The sequence below is a fragment of the Amblyomma maculatum genome, chromosome 6 (assembly GCF_055883805.1).
Source record: "Amblyomma maculatum isolate TAMU_Amacu chromosome 6, ASM5588380v1, whole genome shotgun sequence".
NCBI lineage: Eukaryota > Metazoa > Arthropoda > Arachnida > Ixodida > Ixodidae > Amblyomma > Amblyomma maculatum.
Window position 1 is genome coordinate 46541361 of NC_139349.1, and position 13101 is coordinate 46554461.

At 44.1% G+C, this 13101-nt stretch overlaps 1 protein-coding gene across 1 annotated transcript in view; it reads left to right on the plus strand.

Moving 5' to 3' along the window:
• Positions 1 to 13101, plus strand: part of LOC146185655 (uncharacterized) — a 131492-nt gene that overhangs the window by 15030 nt on the left and 103361 nt on the right. The window contains exon 2 of the mRNA XM_084606553.1: positions 8341 to 8409. Coding sequence (XP_084462679.1) covers positions 8341 to 8409 — 69 coding nt within the window. The remainder of the gene's footprint in view (positions 1 to 8340; positions 8410 to 13101) is intronic.

Consider the following 13101-nt stretch of genomic DNA (forward strand, 5'->3'; position numbering starts at 1 on the left):
TTGTTGAAAACACCGGTAGACTGTCAATTTTATAACGCGCATCTCTAAAGCAAGGCTACGCTGCCATTCACTTCAAAAGGATTGTCATTGAGTCATTTGTCTGTCCTAAGGACACGAGTTTGAACAAATTTCAATTTCTAAATCCAGCTTTCATACGAATAAATGCTTACGTCGCTGCCGAACAAACATGAGTGCCGCAAAACAACAGCAGACGATTTTTACCAAGAACAACAAATTGAACGAACGTCCTTCCGTGTGGTGGCAGCGAAAACAGAGCTTTGATATCTGCTTTATCTGGACACGGGGAAATGATTTTTATTCACGATTCAGATCCCGCAAGCTTTTGTAAGTGACTATACTTTGGCGGACAGGCGTGCGTCCTTGCTCTGAAACCCTTAAACGAATAAAGAATCAAAATCCTCAGAATTTTTTCCGGAATCAGGCTCTTATAAACACCGGAGGAATGGTCCCTGAGGATTAGGTCGCGTAGCACATTGCCGTGCAAGAGTAACGTAGTAAAGCGCTGATTCGGGAATATTATCGGAGGATGCAGTGGTATGGTTCGCACCCTAAAGGCATATTTTTTACAAGTTACATGCTGAGTGTCATATAGAAACGATAGCAGAAGGTTGCTTGAGAAGATCATTGACCGTCAGTAATAAATCTTTCTAAACTGAGGTAGGTAATCCACAGAGAGGAAGAAGAGAACACAAGGACAGGCGCTGCACCTGTCCTTGTGTTTTCTTCTTCTCTGTGTGTTTTCTTCATACAGGCTAGGACATTCCCAAACCTAGCAAAGTACCACAAAATCTGGCCCGGAAAATTAAAAAATAATACATACACTGCATGCGGTGAAGTCTCGGAGATCCTTCACGTGATATGAAACTGCAAATAACAATTAGAGAAATATAAAGCTCGAGCGCTTAGCCAAGCGGAGTGGGAGGCAGAGCTGGCCCACACGGGTCTCTCTGAGCAGCGCAGCCTGCTCACCAGGGCCCGGGAGACAGCCCAGGCCAATGGTATCCTGGACTGAGGAAACCACCCAAGCTATTCCGTTAAACAATTAAAGTTTACTCTCTCTCTCTCTCTCTCTCTCTCTCTGTGGATTGTCTTTTGTTTGCGCTCTTTGAACCAACTATGCCCAACCGAAGTTTTATTGAGGTAGTAATGCTAAAGAACATTCTACCTTTATATATTGTTGAAAATTAGGACAGTATTTGTTCTCAAGTTTCTTTATGACCTTTCGGGCGAAGACACAAACATGAACGGAAGTTGAAAACCGAAACATACGGCTCTCCCTTTCTCGACTTCCTGTGTGTACGAAGTCAGCCTAGAGTTTTCCACTGATATTGCGCCTATACTCCCCGCAGAGTAGGATCGTATGGTTTACGACGAACCAACTCTTCCCGTACTCGCGGGGTATAGCAGTCCCCTTTAACCCAGTTACCCCTTTTTCTTTTCTTTCCGGAATATTGACGGGGTTGTGCGCGTCTCTCCCTAAAAATAAAATAAAAAATAGGGGGGGGGGGGGGGGGGGGGTGCAAGCTAGACTACCCTATGCAAAAAGTATTTATGGAGATGGCAACAGAGTCAGCGGCAGTCTATAGAGTTCAATTTGTTTTCCTTTTCATGCTAACCATCAACAGGCATATGAAGGGATATGAAAAGATAAGTGCTAGATTGCAGCCTTTATGCAAGCCCGCTGTCGCATTGTTGCTTTTGCTGGGCGTTCTCGGTGATTGGGGCTCATAAAGTGACCATCATACTCTGTCTCCTTTCCGCATGCGGCTTTATGACCCCTGCAGTGACCGCGTTGCCAAGCGCATCCCCATCTCTGTAGTTCTGCGCAATAAAGCTGGCCTCCTGACGGTCCCATCACCTACTGTGGGATTACAATATGGGATCAGCTCAGTGCTGTGCGCAAGCGATCACTGCGCCGCCCATCGGGAACATAAGATAAACTAGAGTAAGCGGCCTTGGCACGCATCTTTTGTCAATGAAACGCAGCATTATGTGGAAGAAGGGGGGGGGGGGGGGGCGCTGACGTAAGGTACGTGTATGTAAGGCTCTACACGAAGCACCAACGTTAGATGGTAGGCAAGAGGTATGGAGGCTCATGGAGTTAGGGAGTGAAAGGCGAAACGCTGTATGAATTTCACTATGCGCGAGGCAGAACACGAGCGGGAACAAGTGGGTTTGTGGATTAGCCCACAAGCCAGGAAACATACCTGCCAATGCTCTTAATTTCCAATGACACTTAAAATTTGTTGTAAGCTGTACTTGCTGTAAGCGAATTTCATTTTGCATACGCGATACAAAGGATGACGTGCTTGCTATAGATGAAAAACCATGAGAGACTATCACACGTATTTCCGTCTCCTACGCAGCATGAATAGTTACTTCTTCTTTACCAGCCCCGCCGGGGTGGCGCAGTGGTTACGGCGCTCGACTACTGTTCTCAAGGACGCGGGATTGAATCCCGGCCTCGGCGGCCGCTTTTCGATGGAGGCGACAAGCAATGCACCCGTGTGCTGTGCGATGTCAGTGCACGTTAAAGAACCCCAGGTGGTCCAAATTTCCGGAGTCCTCCACTACGGCGTCTCTCATAGCCTGAGTCGCTTTGGGGCATTAAAGCCCACAAACCAAACCAAACCAAACCAAACCATTCCTGTAAAATATGAAATTAACTCCCAACAGCGGAACAGTTATCCGACTTTACCCGGTGTGGGCTGGTAAAGCGTGCGTGAACAGCTGGCGCGCATGGCGTAACCCCCCTCCCCCCGTGGTGTATTGACACTGTAGATGTGTAAACTTCCTTTCGCAGCGGCGCCGAACGGAAGTGAGGGCCCGACGCCATTCGCGCCCTATGTTTGCATAGCACGGACGTCTAAGCAATCTAAGCAATTTAATAGGAAACAAGTTTGACGAGACTTGTGTCCTTTCGAACGCCTAGTTAGCGTGTTTGTGATTTTTTGTTGCCCCTTTTTTACGAAGTTTGAAAGAGGCAAAAGGGGAGGAGGCAGGACATAGTGAAGAGTCTCAAGACGTGTTGATAATCAGGTCTAAAATGGATAACGACATTATTGAAAACGGCTTTCTTGTATGAGAAGTACACTGAATGGCTCTTCTACTGGGGCAATTACTTATGTGCGCTGTTGGTTTGCTTCATAAGCTCTTTTGGCGGCTTGAAATGCGTTGTGAGAATGCAAAGAAAGTTTTGAACGTGTCCACATTGGATTAATTTAATTATGGAAGCCTTTGATTTGCACTTTGTGATCCCCACATAGGATACCAATGTCTCGAAAGGATTTTTTTTTTTCACCGACAGTGAATAATGACTGACCGGACCTCATCAGGCATCTTATTCGAGAATAAAGTCAGAAAAAGGGCAACTTTACGAAATAGTGCGAAAAACTTGCTATTGTTTGATTTCTCGCGCGGAAAGCCCTAATGTAAAAACGAAGGAAATATTTAACGAGGGTGAATTAAAAGGCAATTTTATAGAAACAATGCGCAGTATGCATGACATGGGTATTGTGTGCCGTAATTAGCGGTGAAAGCGTTAATCATATTTGTGTTCCCTTTATGACAGTGTATGCACGGAGTAAACACGCGAATAGTACAATTGGTAGTAACGCGGGTGTGTGGGCCCGGGAGAACTCGCTCGAGCGATTTTCTTGGCGCACCAGTATTTTCAAACTGACGCTGAACAAACGGGTCTATTACTGTTTGCTCAGCGGAATTTACATATGCATATTCTTAGCGGGAACGAAGCAAACATGACCTGCTAAATATCAGAGCTTAAATGTTCGGATCTGCAGACCCCTTAGCGTGACTTTCAAACTCAGCGGGCAAGTACACACTAATATAGATTCGATTGTTCTTTCTAAGCTGTTCGCATTCTGACTTTCTTTTTTAGTTGCGTTTCCTGCGCTGCGATACAAATACCACCAGCCTCCATGCGCTCTCCCGTGAAAACTGCCTGCTGTTGCAAGACTACAGCTGTAAACTGGAAAGGGTTAACGTTCCGTACAGCCATGTTACTCATCCGACTCCAACTCCAACTGGTGCACCCGACTGAATACGTATCCTGTGCTATCGCTTGCAGTTCCACCGTAAAATCTGATAGGTTAGAGCTCTTGAAGACTGAGTCGTCGCATTTAGCCTTTTAGTCTCAGTGGTTGTCGATCAAACATTCATGTTTTGATGCTTGGGAATAGTTTGACGCTGCGCCTGAACAACTGGCGTCGCCCGTCTTGTTCAGCGACCATTGTAGCTGACGCGTTAGTAGGGCACTGGAGTCGGCTGCTTTTACTTTCCTTTTTTATTATTATTGACCTATACACACAGCAAAGATAGCTTCTGTGCCACCGCGCTTAGAACAAAGTACGCTCTCCCATAACATTTCGGGTCAACGGTTCCATCGAGTTCAAAAGACGTTTTGTAGATGTGCAGAGCGAGAGCTTCTATCGACATGAGCCCTTAAAAGTTACACCTGTGCAACGTACGGGCGCTGTTGTCTGATGCTGTTGAGAACGAAGCGCCTTGAATGTTCGCTATGGTTTGGTTCACCTAGTGTTTTGTATGTCTTGCGCTCAGCACACTGGGTACTTCTTTTGCACTCGTTCTATCGCGCACTTTGTATATTCTCGTGTAATACCAGCGAGCGACTTGGTCGTCGTCTTGCGTTACGTGAACTTTGGTTCGCGCTTCAAAAAACTGCTGCCATTGAACGAACAGTTGCAGCCATAGTGGGGCCACGTACATTTGCAGCGATTGGTTATTTTGCATCACTTAGGCTCATATTTCGTTCAGCGCTGCTCATGGATAAAAAGTACAGGAAGAGAAATCTGGAGCATGACGTTATCTGAATATATGTAAATGAAGAAAGGGAACAAAATCAAATAGAAGTTAACTGCAACTGTTACAGAGGCAGGTGCCGAGGACAAGCGAAAGTTTTCTTTCCTTCTTTCTTTCTTTCTTTCTTTCTTTCTTTCTTTCTTTCTTTCTTTCTTTCTTTCTTTCTTTCTTTCTTTCTTTCTTTCTTTCTTTCTTTCTTTCTCTTTCTTTCTTTCTTTCTTTCTTTCTTTCTTTCTTTCTTTCTTTCTTTCTTTCTTTCTTTCTTTCTTTCTTTCTTTCTTTCTTTCTTCAGTTGCTGGCAGCCCACGTAGTCAGGTCAACTACTTAGTGGAAATTTTGCTTTTTCTAGAAATGCTTTAAACGCCACCAAGTTAGAGTACTTTTATGCAATGTGATTATTCCCCTTTCAATAGAATTTGCTTTTCCCGTGGTCATCCCGTGCATTCGGGGATACCGCACAGAAGCCTTGACTGGGAAAAAACCTGATGCTCGTGCTTTCTCGCTTTTTTGAGGAAAGGGTTGGGGATTAAATGGAGGCTTACGACCTGTCAGATGCCGTCAGACTGCTCGAAAGGGCGAAGGCTCCAGCGCTTTCGAGGGCGGTGACCTCGATTTCCCTAAAACCCAAACGGAAAAAAAAAAAGAAAAAAAACTGGCTCTTTCGTGGCCGATTTTGGATGCTCGCCTTCTAGACACTCGTAAAACAAGCTTTTACAACTTTGTGGAATAATTAATGATTTACTGGCTGCTACTCAACGCTTTATAACCGTAAACAACGGGGGCGTCTCAGTTTGTGTGTAAAAGTGTTGGGCGGCCGTAAGGCGACCTATTCCTCCCCGCCTCTGTCGTAAACGTAAGCTTGGAAGCCTGGGGTAAACAATGAAACTGTTGTTGCTGTTGTTGTGCCCCAGAAAAATTAGCAATTAAGTTCCTACCATTTACGCTGCCTTTCTTTCGTTTCATCTTGTTAAAGATATACTTCTAGCATGACGTAAAGAGCGCAAACCTTGTAGTGTGCGCTTCTATTCCTGGTCCGTTGTCTTAGTTTTGCGCTCCCTTTTACGTCGTGGATCAATGCAGACTAGCCCATATTTCCATCCCTATCAGACTTGATTTGATTTTTGACAGACTTTAAATAATAATACAGTATCAATAACTGTGCTTATTTGCAATGATATGTGGTAGCCTGTGTATCAGAACACAGAATAAGGTCCCAGAGCCCTCGGCAAAAAGCAGCTCCTGTTTTCAATGAATATATCCATAAAAAAAAAAGAAAGTATTAGGGCATTAAGGGCAGCCGCTGAAAGAAACTATACATAGTGTTTGTTTTTGTTTTTATTTCGGACAATTGTCATAAAGCATAACTATGGCAGCTTGTATGCTATATAAACTCGTGTAGGCTATTTTCATGTAGGAATCGCAGCAAGCTCCTGCTCTAAGCATTGTTCATCAGCCACTCGGAGAGATCATGCTCCCTTCGGTACCCCTCAGTTTCTGCGAAATCAATGTCGTTGAAGCTTAGGTATATTTGGAATTTCAGATAACGTTCGTTACTAATAAAGCTAATCGTATTCTCGGTTCGTTCAGGAGAACCTTGCGTCTACAGCCCCCGCTAGTGACGTCACTCACCTATTTACCATTTATTCGGTTCAAACTAGAATATGCATATGCTGTTATGCATACACCCATAAAAGTTAGTTACTAATACATTGGAAGGAAAGAAGACAACAGTCGGTGAAACTAAGGAAAGCATAGAGAATTTTTGTTTTTACATTAGATTGGAAGCAGTATAAAACCACACGCTAGATTCATTTACCTGGCTTGTGCCTATCATATAATTGCCACCGAAAAAAACGTAATGCTCCCCGCGGAAATTTAGCATGCCACCGTCATATTGCAAGAGTGCTGTTTCATCAGTTGTACTACCATCCTTATCAGGTCTCACAAACTACAACACTACCGCAAGGACTGCAACAATAAGACCGTTCTTGTTAGTCGGCGCCAGGCCAACGCTACCCTTTAGGCGCTCAAGCCTCTTGCAACACTGCGCACCTGCCGTTATTTTTCATCACCCTCAAAATGACTGGAAGAAGGATGGGCTGTCGTGCTTCATCCCTCATATCATCGATAGACGAGATTATCTGCCCTAAATCTCATCTCCTGATGTAATATTGCCCTTTGTCGGCACCTTAGAGGCACTGATAATTAATTGACTAAAGAATTGATCACTGCCTTGTCGTGGTGGAGGGGCTTGCGAAACTCGATGAAGTCGTGAGCTCTGCACTGTAGGGCCACCCAAGATAGACAGGTCACGGCACAGAGTTCTGACAAAATGTGATTCACTGGGGAAGGTAATGGCAACCCACTCCAGTATTTCCTGCCAAGAAAACCCTATGGCCAGTCACAATACCATTAGTTAAAGCTCAGCTACTTTGGTCATCTGATGAGAAGAGAGGAGTCGCTGGAGAAAGATTTGATTTTGGGAAAGGTTGAGGGTCGCCGGAGAAGGGGTAGGCAGCGAACGCGATGGTTAGATGGCATCCTCGAGGCACTGCAGATGAAGTTATGTGATGTTAGGAAGATAGTGAGAGACCGGAAAGCGTGGTGTGACATGGTCCATAGGGTTACGAAGAGTCGGACACGACTGAACAACTGAACTGAACTGAAAGAATTGGAACGAAGAAAAACAAGAAAAATGTTTCGGAAAATGTGTGCACCTAAAGCAATACCTGTATTATAACCCCCCCCCCCCCCCCCCCTCCTGCCGCCGCTTGACTGTTGTGATATTATCCACGTTAAACATTGTGCTTTCCCTTTGTTCTGTGCAAGGGGGATAACAGATGAGTGGGAATTTTGCGGAGTGGCACCATCATTTCAAAGTTGCATGACATGAAGCAACAGCGATTTTAGATAACTATATACTGAGTATTGAAACGCGCCAACTGCAATGCAATGCTTCCATTAATCAGATCTTTAACGCATTTTCATTACACAACAGGGGAAAAAAATGTGCGGAAAACGCATAGGGACCGTGGGTGTTGTTGCTGCCTGCTGTTAAAAGACGCGGTGTCAGCAGGCGGGCCCGTTAAGCTAAGCTCGCTGAAATTAGACACCATATGACTAATCATATTTGCTTATGCAGCATTATTGCAGGTTCTCATCAGGCGTAATCTGCCTGCAATGTAGGCAAACTCTGAGCATGTTTTCAAAGCCACGGACAACACTTGGTAATAAAAGTGAAAAAACACTAAACTTACTTCCACTTATAAACTATTCAAAAAATATGGCTGCGTCGTCAGCAGAACTAAAAACGGCGCATCAAGCACTCTCTCTAAATGTGTTCAAAGTATAAATTGGCTTTTAGCCGCCCAGTGTACTGGTTGGTAAAGTCAGTACATCGTCGTCTTGTTTTTCTAAGGTAGAGGAGGATTACATTGTTGAGCCGTACTCAAAATTTTCTTTTCCCTTTTCTTCTTTCAGAGCTCAAGGCAGGAGTTCGACGCTTGACATTTATTGTAGCACTGAGCCTACAACCATGGCTATGCCGAGGTAAGTTCCTGGTACCTACTGCCAGTTGCCAATTTCAAGAAAAGAAAATGATTTATGATGACATAGCTAACTTATTTTATGGTTCTTTTAAACTTTATTCTTCCACAATCTCGCAACAAGGAACTCTAAATTTGCTCTTCACAATAACTATCTTGGCTACTCATTTTCTAAGCGAACACAGTTCTCCAACTAGTGTAGTTTAACAATTTTACTTCTCTTGTTTTACTTGCAGCCAGGGTTTTCTTCGAATGCCATATATGATTCTACTGATAAAAAATAATTGCTCATTGCACGTGATTGTGAGTGGGGTTAAAACAAATCAGAAGAAAATAATGTATGGGGAAAAAAGACGTCGGAACCGCTACAGCGCGCTAATACGAATACTTTCAATAATTTTCAGCGAGAAATATGACTTCACGTTATAATACCCACTTATGGTACGAAGTAAACGCAATAGACTACAAGCAAAGTCAGAAGAAAAAAAAAAGCTCATCGCACATTCGCCAGAACATGTGCACGGAAAAGAAAGCAAACTCAGAACCCAACGTTCAGACGGGCAGCCGTATAATGATATCCTGAGCAAAGTGAAGGCAGAGCACTTTGGGTTCTTTAAAACAATGACGAAAAATAAGAATGGCTGGCCTAAGAACCAGATACTTTAGGTAACGGCCAGACACAGCGAGGACTTCCGCTGAAATAAGCGCTGTGCAGCCAGGCCTAATCCTTCCCGTCGTGGAGTCCTTATCCTTCTGCTTGCGTTTTAGACGACAGTGATTTCGCTGTATCGTTGTGTCGTCAGGGCTTATTACTTGACCGGATATTTGGTCGTTCGAGCTCAGTGTGGCGTGTACTCGAGCCCCTTAAGCCCTGACCTTTTCCACTTACTCTCACTGCTTTTTTTTTTTTTTTTTTTTTTTTTTTTTTTTTTTTTTTTTTAACAACACTTACTCAGCTCAGGAGATCGCAGCGTCTCGCGCCTTTGATATTTTAGTACATAGCTCTCTCTGCGCATTCTCTGTAGTGTGGAATTTATTCTGGGAGCGAAATTACGCACTTACAGCTGTGCTAGTGCTGGATATTTCCAGCAGGCGTGCGCTAGAAATTAAAATATCCCGCCCTGCCTCCTTTGTAATTATTCCCCTAAGTGACGGGACTTTCTTAAAACTTCTCGAGTGATACTAACCATTTCATTATAATCAGAAATTACATTTAATGTGTGCTTTCCCTCAGTGTATAGGGACTCATTACCATTGCGAGCTCGGGGTTGTTTTACTCATGACAGTTACAGCTTATTTTTTTACAGGCGTGCCTTTCGCATGCTCGTAATTCTTAGGTGACGCGTCTACACACTTGTAAGGGTAGAAGCTTACTTATTTAGTTTAGTTTAATGCCGTTGATGAAACTGCGTTCGCTGGATTAGCGTACCTCTGTAAAATTTCAATCTCATGTCGGCAAGATGAAAACCGCTTGGACCAAAATGACTGGCTGCCTTCGCCTAAGACCCTCTCTTTACACATAACTTCATACTTACAAACCATGACAACCCCTAGTGTTATGCATGTGGAGATTACCTCACTGTAAACCATTTTTTGTACTTATGTCGAAAACTGAAAATGCTGAGGAAAAAATACTTTCCACAGTTTTACAACGAATATATTCCACTTATTTGGCGCTAGTTTTAGGTGAGAATGGTCTTGTTGACATATCCTATATTTTTAGGTTTTTAAAAGAAGCAAATAAGAAAACTATAGAACAGAACATTTAGTCTATAGATACAGTAAACAGGTATTTAACCTCGTGTTTTGGCGTATCTTATGCGCTATTAAACACAACACAACACAACTCTTTCACGATTATTTCTCTCGTGTCAGAAAGCGTGATTACTGCGCAGATTCATATATTTCAGAATATTTAATCGAATGTATGCTCTGACGTAAAAAAAAAAAAAAAAATGTGGTCCCGCACATCATTCAAATGAAGTCGGAAGTCCAGCGGAAGAAGCGGAGTTTGTGTTTTTTGTTTTGCCTCCGGCTGATATTATTGCACATTGTTTTTTGTATATAAGTCCACTCCTTGCGAAGCTACCCGCTCATAAGATCAAGGAAGTGAATATTTCACTCTGGCTATAACTTTTTTTCTCCCTCTTTTTTTGGGAGCTTCAATGTAGCAGGTAAAACTAAAGCCCATGGGAGCCTCAGTGCTTCCCGGCACAGACGTGGGAGTAAGCTGCGACAGTATCTGAGCTCCAACATTCCTCGTGGCTGTAAAAGCTTTCCGGGTTTGAAAGCCTTGTTGTGCTGCCAACGGCTGTCCATCGATCGCGGCTTCTTCGTAGAATTCAGATTTGCGTACAAAAACATAATTTCACCAGATTGCCTTATTTTGCGATCGTGCAAGTCATTTGTATTTTTTTTTCTGACAAATAAACGTTCGTGTGCAGAAGCAATATTGCCTTTTCCGAAAATTTGACCAGTTTAAAGCAGCCAATTTTCTGCCAAAGACAACTTCTAGAAATATAGAATCTCTTAGAGAGGGAAAAATGTCAGTATGGAAAGGCGATTTCTTAGTGAGTGAACGGGAATTTCACATTGCCATGTATAATATCCCCCTGTAATTTTTATTGATGCCGCTCATGAATGCACGGCTAGCGTGCTTGGGGAATCATTGAATTCGGCTTGAAATAAAAGCGAGAGCTAGGCTGGGAATGGCACACATGCCGTCTGCGGCGGACGCAATATAACCGGAGGGCACGAAGGACAATGGCATTGAAAGGGAAACACAATGAAAAAAAGAAAGCAGCAATAGGCTCGGTATCCGGAGACGTCGCTAGAAGGGTTCACGTTGAGGGAACGCAGCGTACCGCATGTGGAACAATGGCAGCGGAATGCACTTTAATCAGACACGAAGAAGTTGGAGATAAAAAAAAAAAAAAAAGAGATGAAAAGTGGTTAAATTCAATTCTTTAATTCATCGAGAAATAACGCATTCTGGAAAAGGTCAAGGGTTAAGTTTACCGCATGTCTGCGCTCATGTAGCTAGTATATTATGAAAATTATTTCAATTCCGTTCGATTCCATTTCCTTCTTGGCATTCTCTCAGCCGACTGGAAAATCTGTGTCATAACAGGAGAGCGGCGTCGTTTCAGCCAGTCTAGAAGTGAGAAAAGAATATGAAATCGAGCTGTCAGATTGCCGAGCAGGAACGTCCTAATTTCACTCTCCACGCGCTCACAGAGAAAGGCCAAATTCGAAATGACTGGGTGGATTAATATGCGATCCATTTTCGAGCGCTCCCCATATTGACGCATACATTGATTCGTTAGACGTGCGTGTTGCTATCGGGTGAAGCCTGGTCTGCACGGAGCGTTTCTTGCTACCGAATTGCCTCGCGGGCGAAGCTCATGCGGCCATGTCACAAAAAATACACGGGCATTTATCGCGCCCGCTTCTTGCGCCCATAATGGTGCAAGTTTGGCGACACGGCCGCGAACGTTTCACACGAAAGGCGAATTGGAGGCGAGAAGCACTCCGTGCATGCCAGACTTAACGCATCCGCTTAGGCACGTGCTTGTGGCGATTTAGACGCAGCGAACGGCATCGAAACAGTCACGAATGTGCGTGAGTTCAATTTCTCAACAGTGCCTCTCTTCGCCTGCTTTCGACCGCATGCAGTACTCAAAGCGCCTGGTATAGAGAACAACATAACGCTCTTTCTAGCGATACACTTTTTTTTTTTTTTTGTCCAGCGTTCAACTGCCTTCCCTATCCGTCCTTATAAGTCGCTGTCAGATAAATTGGTAGCGTGTCGCGTTTCTTTGCGCTCACTGTGCTCTTTCGGGGTTTGTTGTTTACGTGTCTTCACCTGCTCCATTCCTTGTCTCGGCCAAGCTGTTCGTACAAAGGCTGTTTCAGGGAAAGTGAACCAGATATGTTTTAAGTATAGCCTTTCTGAGACATCGAGTAGGAAACAGGTTAGCTATGCTAACTAGTGAGCTCTTTAACTAAATTGTAATAGTTTACTTTCCAACTATAACACTTAGATGATGGAATGTACCACAAAATGAACAAAAACTAACACAACCTACAAAGCCTAAGGATAGACACGATGCTTCTGACTAAGAGATGGCATTCCACTTTCGAGCTTACAGTTCGAAGCGGGCGAGGTATTTTAGAACTTGATAGAGCCATATCACTTCGTTAAAATTACGAAAACGCGACTACAACCTCGGCTCTATTTCTCAGTGAATCGCGTCCGCCACGCGTCCCTTTTCGAAAAGCACACGCTGCAAAGTGACGTCAATCGCTACATGTCGCTGCATGGTGTGTCTGGAACGTGGCCTCTTCCTTATATGTGGGCAGGAGTGGCCAGGAGCGGCGGCCGCAGCAGCGCTGGCGGGGCACGGCAGCTCACTTGGAAGATGGGCTCCGCACTGATGTGTCATGATTGACATCCCATCGCAGCGTGCGCTTTTAAAAAGGGGGCGCGTGGTGAACGAAATTCGTTGAGCCACAGCGCCGAGGGAAGCCATGTTTTTAAAATTCTAAAAAGGTGGTATAGTTCCTAATCGGGCCGGCTGCATATATGCAATTACCTTCTTTGACCTGAATGTAATATGGTCATAGCCAAAGCGGACGATTCGCAAGAAGGCAGACGCAGATTCGTTCATATGGTACTCACCGTCGCATTATAGTG